This window comes from Tachysurus vachellii, chromosome 2 (assembly GCF_030014155.1).
Source record: "Tachysurus vachellii isolate PV-2020 chromosome 2, HZAU_Pvac_v1, whole genome shotgun sequence".
In the NCBI taxonomy this organism is placed as follows: Eukaryota; Metazoa; Chordata; class Actinopteri; order Siluriformes; family Bagridae; genus Tachysurus; species Tachysurus vachellii.
In genome coordinates, this window is record NC_083461.1 from 38,350,961 (window position 1) to 38,358,460 (window position 7,500).

The following is a 7,500-nucleotide window of genomic DNA, read 5'->3' on the forward strand; positions in this document are numbered from 1 at the left end:
TGTGTGTGTGTGTGTGTGTGTGTGTGTGTGTGCCCTGTGATGGGTTGGCACTCCGTCCAGGGTGTATCCTGCCTTGATGCCCGATGACGCCTGAGATAGGCACAGGCTCCCCGTGACCCGAGGTAGTTCGGATAAGCGGTAGAAGATGAATGAATGAGTGAATGAGAGTGAATTTTCAATTCAATTCAATTCAAGTTTATTTGTATAACACTTTTAACAATTGACATCGTCTCAAAGCGGCTTTACAGAACATAAACATAGAACAGAAGGTTATTATAAAAAATAATATAAAGATTAATAGAATACAAAATTCAAGATTAATATTAGATAGATTTAGTTCACAATATGTATGTGTATTTATCCCCAATGAGCAAGTCTGAGGTGACTCAGGCAGCAGTGGCAAGGAAAAACTCCCTTAGATGGTAAAGGAAGGAACCTTGAGAGGAACCAGACTCAAAGGGGAACCTCATCCTCATATGGGTGACACTGGAGGGTGTGATTATAAATATACAGTCTGATAAATGTTGTATAGACGCAAAAGATCACATGGAGTTCACATCTTTTTAGTATAGCAGAGTCTAAGTGTAGCTGGTAGAGCTCTAGATGCCTCAGGATTCGCTGAGTCGGCCTCGTCTCAGTGGTCCAAAATCTTCATCGCACGGAAGACGATCAGAGCTGGTACAATTTCTGGATGCCTCGGGATGGGTAGAAAGAGAGAAGCAGTGGAGAGGGATTAACATATCTGCTGTTCATAATATTTGCAAGTCTGATATAATAGTGCACAGAATTTTAAGACTTTTGTTACCAAATTCTGAATTTTTGTGGTTCCTTGAAAAGGCCTGTTACATTTCCTACGTTACCCACAACACTGTTTAACTGCTAAAGCGCTGCTGCATTGCTCTAGCTAAAGAGAGAAAGAATTTGTTTTTAAGAGCCAACCTCGAACCCTGATGATTATCGTTTATATTTGAGAACCGTTCGTCTTTTTCGTCGCATTATCCTTCGCTAGCAGTAACAGAGTCGGGCCTCGGTGTCGAACACAACCGCTAATTTCTTACAGGAATGAGGTAAATAATCCACTTTGCAACAAATCAGACTTGCTAAACACACGAGAAAATAGTTGAATATTAGAATAATGAATGTGTATCACGGTGGAGGTTTTGTTTCTATCGTTTTTATCTGTTTTTCTAAGCGCTGCCTTTTATATGCTGTGAAATGTCGCCCTCTGCTGGAAGAATCCATGCATTTACGGTTCACGTGTGAAAATATAATGAAGAGTTTTATTTTGTGTCCTTCATGTTGTTTTGAAGCATTATGATCCGTCTGGATGACTGATTTTAACCCAAAGTTTGTTATAATTATAATAGACCAAGTGATTTAATTCAGGTTAGCTACAAAATCCTAGGTTTCTGTAGCACGTGTTACTAATGAGGAGAGTTCAGTAATTAACGTTTCCCTAATTAGCACAGCTCTTTTTGATTGGATGATGAGCTTTTCAGGATCTGGCTCAATTCAGATAAAAAAGCAGCTTCTTCGGGGGTCTTTGTGGTCTCTGTGTTTGTTTCTGGCTTTGGTTTTTAGGTTTAATTCAGCATGTAAGTATTTTTTGACTTGTCACAGTTCACAATTGTTCACAATTCTGTTGAGTGTGAAGTAAATTGTGTTCTTTGGTCTTTACAGAAAGTTCAGCTTCATGCACGATGGCTGACAAGCCTGACATCAGTGAGATCTCCCACTTTGATAAGTCCAAACTGAAGAAGACTGTGACTCAGGAGAAGAACCCTCTCCCTACCAAAGAGAGTAAGGGGGTTTGTTCGTGTCTAGTTCTCTGATTTTTGGTTTAGTTTGTAAGCTTTGATCTAGAAGCTAATGATGGTACCTGGGTTTTTAACCCTGATGCTTCACTTTCTGGTGTTTTTTGATATTCTACCAACACCTGAAGCAGGGTTGGGAACCTGTATTGGTGTATCAGCAAACATGAGCTCGTGTGTGGGGTGTTTTTTTTTTTTTTTTTTTTTTTTTTTTTTTTTAAAAATGAAATTTCACTTGCAGTTTGTTCACATCAGCTAACTATTTGCTAAACACTTGGGCTTCACATTGATGTGGTTTTCTTTTTTTTGTTTCCTTTCTTGTAGCAATTGAACAGGAGAAGCAGAGCGACTCATAACAACCTGCTCCTGTTTGTCCCAAGGAGGCGTTTGAGCTACGAGGGTTTTTGAGCTTGTACCGTGAGCAAAGATGGTTTTTCAACAAGCAGGGCTCTCGGAACAAGTTTTGAAGTTTAATGGATGGTCCTGAAGCCATGTTATTGAACTTGGAATAAAGTTATGGATGTGCAATCTGTTCTTGTGTCCCTCTTCATTATGGTGTATTGGGGTACTTGGGGTGTTCATTTTTCCATCACTCTGATACAGACAGCAGTGCAACTGTGTGAGGTTATTTTATTTAAAAATAAAAAAATACCATTTGTGTGATGCTCTTATTAGATTCAACTTTATTGTCATTACACAAGTACAAGACAATGAACTGTAGTTTAGGTCTAACCAGAGTGCACTAGTAGCAAGTGCAGGATATACAGTTTGTACAAGATTTAAATAAGTGGTAATATGGAGTGATTTACAGAAGTGTGTGTACTAGGAAGAAATATACAGATTTACAGAAGGATATGTGCTGTAACAAAATATATGGCTATTACTATAAACAGTAACTTACAGTATGTTCTATGAATATAATATACAGATGTCTTACTATAAACTAAAATTTACAGAAGGGTGTGTGCTATAAACAATATTATTACTATAACCAAAATATACAGGAGGATATGTACTATGAACATAATATATTTCTGTTCCTATGATTAGAAATCAGGTGAGTATATACAATGTACTGTAAGGCAATGGTGAGCAGCAATGCAAAAAAAGTGCAAGTGTGCAAATGAGCATAGTTTTATTTAACAGTCCATTAGTGCAATAACTAATTGTGGGGTGAGAAATGTGCAAATGAGCAAATGTGATCATGTTTCTTTGTGTAGACAGTCCATTAGTGCAATAATGAGGTGTGTGGGTGGAGGTTGGCAGTAGAATGAAGGACAGTAGGATCAGCGAGGGGCAGAGTTCAATAAAGAGACAGCTCTAGGAAAAAAGCTGTTCTTTAGTCAGCCAGTCCTGGTCTGGAGGCACCTGAAACGCCTGCCGGAGGGTAGAGGTGAGAACAGTCTATGGGCGGGATGAGAGGAGTCCTTAAGAATGCTGCAAGCTCGACGCAGACAGCGTTTCTTGTGGATGTCCTCCATGGCAGGAAGTGGAGTCCAGTGTGACTAATTTAAAATATATATTCCACTACACAATTGAGGGTTAAGTTATAATCACTTTATACCTTCTGATCAGTAGTCCAACGCTTTCACCACTAAGCTACAGTATCACATCCCTATTTAAAGTGTTCAAGGCTGACCAACAGCCAACCTGAGTATTTAGCATTGTAATAATCTGTGGGCATATCACACACATTTACCCCCCCAGAAAATAGTGTGTTTGGGGTTTTATTACTTTAATTTCTCTCACCCTTCTGTCATGTCCTAAAGGTTTGAGAACATTGTTCAGTTTGGGGGATCCCACAATGTCGAGTCGCTTGAAAGTACGACTGGCAAAACTCTTGTCCTGAGGGTCTGAGTTACTATAAAACACGTGTCTGACACTAGAGACTCCTTCTATAAATGCTAAAATAAAGTTTTTAATAACTATTTAAATGTATTTTGTTCTAATTTATATTTAACCTTTCATGCTAGTTTAATGGCTTGCCCCCTTCAGGTTGGTGGGGAGCTCCTGCCTCAGGTGGAGGAGTTTAAGTATCTTGGGGTCTTGTTCACGAGTGAGGGAAGGATGGGGCGGGAGATCGACAGGCGGATCGGTGCATCTTCTGCAGTGATGCGGTCGATGTACCGGTCTGTTGTGGTGAAGAAGGAGCTGAGCCGCAAGGCGAAGCTCTCTATTTACCAGTCGATCTACGTTCCTACCCTCACCTATGGTCATGAGCTTTGGGTCATGACCGAAAGGACAAGATCCCGGATACAGGCGGCCGAAATGAGTTTCCTCCGCAAGGTGGCTGGGCGCTCCCTTAGAGACAAGGTGAGGAGCTCGGTCACCCGGGAGGAGCTCAGAGTAGAGCCGCTGCTCCTCCACATCGAGAGGAGTCAGCTAAGGTGGCTCGGGCATCTGTTTCGGATGCCTCCTGGACGCCTCCCTGGGGAGGTGTTCCGGGCATGTCCAACCGGGAGGAGGCCCCGGGGAAGACCTAGGACACGCTGGAGGGACTATGTCTCTCGGCTGGCCTGGGAACGCCTCGGTATTCCCCCGGAAGAGCTGGAGGAAGTGTCTGGGGAGAAGGAAGTCTGGGCGTCCCTGCTTAGACTGCTGCCCCCGCGACCCGGCCCCGGATAAGCGGTTGAAAATGGATGGATGGATGGATGCTAGTTTAATGGTTCAGTTTTTTTAAACTGTCCAAGAATAAAAGTTCTTTCAAAAATACAAAAATTTTGCTGTAAAATTGAGAGAAAATTCATCATATTTGTGAAATTATAATGAATAAAGTTATAATGAAACGTTGATTGTTTTGGAAAGGTCCTAGTGATAATAGTCATCATGAGCGTAATTCATTTGTTATTCCACTATGGATTTCTGTATGTATTAAATCAGGTTTATTACTGATTACATACTGTTTTAATAAATAAATAAATGTTTACAACGTCAGACTGATGCAGTCGTGTTTATTTATGGTCGTTGTTTTCAGCGTGACTTTTATTTCTAAGCGTGACTTTTATTTTAAGCGGAAACCGGAAGTGACGCATGACAGAGAGGCAAATTCAAAAAAATCTCTCTGGCGTTTGGGGTTGGACGGAAAATGTTTGGATATTTGGATAGTTAATATCACGATATATATATATTTATATTTATAAAGCTTCGGCGTTTATTTTTATGCAGAAAATTACGTTGTTAAGGATTTAAATTCAGGAAATTAACAGGTGAGTAAACAAAGAAGTTGATTTATGGAGTCGGTTCTCTGATTCCTTGACTCTGCGTAAAAGGCGTTGAGTTGACACTGAATCTTTGGAGTCGATTCCATGAATTTAAAATCGATTTTTATCGCTTTAAACGCAGGCGATTTATAAACAGAAAATACACTTGGCGTGACAATTTAGCTTGGTTTTATTGAGACCGCGAGCCGTAAAGAAACAATGCTTAGGATTGTATTGATCGACTCCTAATACTCAGAATCGAGTGTTGAATCGACTCGTAGATTTGAATATCCTTTCCATTTAACTGGCTAAATAATAATAATAATAATAAAAAAAATTTACATAGCAAAAGACTGACTCTTAAATGTCCCCTTGTGCTCTAGGTCCACGTAGTGAACCAGCTAAACAATTTTCTCCTTTGAGAGAAGTTATAGACTCCAGTTATAGACAAATATCAGTGTGCACTAGAATCACTAGAATAATCAATTTATTATTGATTAAAAAAAATAAGGATGGATTTTCATTTTTGTGTGGTGCAGGTAAAAAGTGAGAACATGCCTGTGGACGATGCCTCGGAGCTCCTCAAATACTATGAGGTTTATGAAACCATCGGATCAGGTACCTTTTATCCTTCGTGTGAATGTGTGTGTATTTGGGTGGTGGGTTTGGAACGTCATTGGACGCCGTGAATAAATATGAATATTCGTCCTTCTGCAGGTGGTTTCGCCAAAGTCAAACTCGGCAGACACAAACTGACAGGCGAGAAAGTTGCCATCAAAATCATGGAGAAGAAAGTTCTCGGGGTGAGTTGGTAACAAGGACGTACGTACCTCGTGGTTTGTTTTGAACGCGCTGAATTGTGCGTGTGTAAAAGTGACAACTCCTTGCAGGATGACCTGCCTCGTGTGAAGACGGAGATCGAAGCGATGAAGAACCTCAGTCATCAGCATGTGTGTCGCCTTTACCACGTCATTGAGACACCCAGCAAGATATACATGGTGCTTGAGGTGTGTGTGTGTGCATTGTTTGTTAAAAAGATCTGTATATGGTAAAGAAATAAAGGTCTTCTGGTCCTTCAGTCTGTGGGTATGTGTGTGCATCTCTCTTTCCCTCTCTTTATCTCAGTACTGTCCTGGAGGAGAGCTGTTTGATTACATCGTAGCCAAAGACCGTCTCTCAGAGGAGGAGACTCGCGTGTTCTTCCGTCAGATTGTTTCAGCTCTGGCCTACGTCCACAGTCAAGGCTTCGCCCACCGTGACCTCAAACCCGTATGCCAGCCAATCCATCTTTAAAACCATCTTCACGTAACGTTAATGTTATTAATCTATTATGTGTTTGATTTTTTCCCCCCCATTTTTTTTTCAGGAAAACCTGCTGATTGATGAGGATCACAATATGAAACTGATCGACTTTGGGCTCTGCGCCAAACCGAAGGTGTGTGTTTCTCATTAGTCTTTTCTGTACGATGTGATGTGAATGCTGTCGTTAGAGTGCCAGTTTTGGTGAGTTACGTTGTGTTAGAGATATGAAGATAATGAGGATAATGAAGCTATAAAGAAAGACAAGTTTATACTATAGCTAGCAGCTTAGCTTGTAGATGTTCACTCAAGCATTTTGTTTCCTTTCTATCCTTTGTTTAATGCTGCAGAGTTAAAAATTGTATCATCGACCAATCGCTTGTGTAATAATATTTTTCTGTAGGGCGGTCTGAGTTATGAACTTATGACATGCTGTGGAAGCCCCGCCTACGCAGCCCCAGAACTTATCCAGGGCAAATCGTACATCGGTTCTGAGGTGAGTGTGTGTGAGAGAGAGGGAGAGTGTGTGTGTGTGAGAGAGGGAGAGTGTGTGTGTGTGAGAGAGGGAGAGTGTGTGTGTGAGAGAGGGAGAGTGTGTGTGTGAGAGAGGGAGAGTGTGTGTGTGTGAGAGAGGGAGAGTGTGTGTGTGAGAGAGGGAGAGTGTGTGTGTGTGAGAGAGGGAGAGTGTGTGTGTGTGAGAGAGGGAGAGTGTGTGTGTGTGAGAGAGGGAGAGTGTGTGTGTGTGAGAGAGGGAGAGTGTGTGTGTGTGAGAGAGGGAGAGTGTGTGTGTGTGAGAGAGGGAGAGTGTGTGTGTGTGAGAGAGGGAGAGTGTGTGTGTGTGTGAGAGAGAGGGAGAGAGGGAGTGTGTGTGAGAGAGGGAGTGTGTGTGAGAGAGGGAGTGTGTGTGAGAGAGGGAGTGTGTGTGTGTGAGAGAGGGAGTGTGTGTGTGTGAGAGAGGGAGAGTGTGTGTGTGTGAGAGAGGGAGAGTGTGTGTGTGTGTGAGAGAGGGAGAGTGTGTGTGTGAGAGAGGGAGAGTGTGTGTGTGAGAGAGGGAGAGTGTGTGTGTGTGAGAGAGGGAGAGTGTGTGTGTGAGAGAGGGAGAGTGTGTGTGTGAGAGAGGGAGAGTGTGTGTGTGTGAGAGAGGGAGAGTGTGTGTGTGTGAGAGAGGGAGAGTGTGTGTGTGTGAGAGA

The 7,500-nt window shown here is 41.9% G+C and overlaps 2 protein-coding genes across 2 annotated transcripts in view; both read left to right on the forward strand.

Moving 5' to 3' along the window:
* Nucleotides 1-1,488: 1,488 nt before the first annotated feature.
* LOC132861004 (thymosin beta-12-like) lies at nucleotides 1,489-2,343 on the forward strand. Its single transcript, XM_060892335.1, has 3 exons — nucleotides 1,489-1,595; nucleotides 1,681-1,800; nucleotides 2,136-2,343. Exons 2-3 carry the CDS (start codon nucleotides 1,701-1,703, stop codon nucleotides 2,165-2,167), a joined length of 132 nt encoding a protein of 43 aa, XP_060748318.1. The 5' UTR covers nucleotides 1,489-1,595; nucleotides 1,681-1,700; the 3' UTR covers nucleotides 2,168-2,343.
* A 2,506-nt stretch (nucleotides 2,344-4,849) lies between these two features.
* melk (maternal embryonic leucine zipper kinase) overlaps nucleotides 4,850-7,500 on the forward strand; it is a 12,297-nt gene continuing 9,646 nt past the window's right edge. The window contains exons 1-7 of the mRNA XM_060864607.1: nucleotides 4,850-5,017; nucleotides 5,551-5,629; nucleotides 5,729-5,814; nucleotides 5,902-6,018; nucleotides 6,137-6,280; nucleotides 6,378-6,446; nucleotides 6,714-6,806. Of these exons, the coding sequence (XP_060720590.1) occupies nucleotides 5,566-5,629; nucleotides 5,729-5,814; nucleotides 5,902-6,018; nucleotides 6,137-6,280; nucleotides 6,378-6,446; nucleotides 6,714-6,806 (573 nt within the window). The 5' untranslated portion in view covers nucleotides 4,850-5,017; nucleotides 5,551-5,565. The remainder of the gene's footprint in view (nucleotides 5,018-5,550; nucleotides 5,630-5,728; nucleotides 5,815-5,901; nucleotides 6,019-6,136; nucleotides 6,281-6,377; nucleotides 6,447-6,713; nucleotides 6,807-7,500) is intronic.

Coding starts and splice junctions, on each gene's coding strand:
- LOC132861004 (XM_060892335.1), top strand. CDS start 1,701: ATGGCTGACAAGCCTGACATCAGTGAGATCTCCCACTTTGATAAGTCC. Junction 1,801..2,135: donor CCCTCTCCCTACCAAAGAGA/GTAAGGGGGTTT, acceptor CCTTTCTTGTAG/CAATTGAACAGGAGAAGCAG.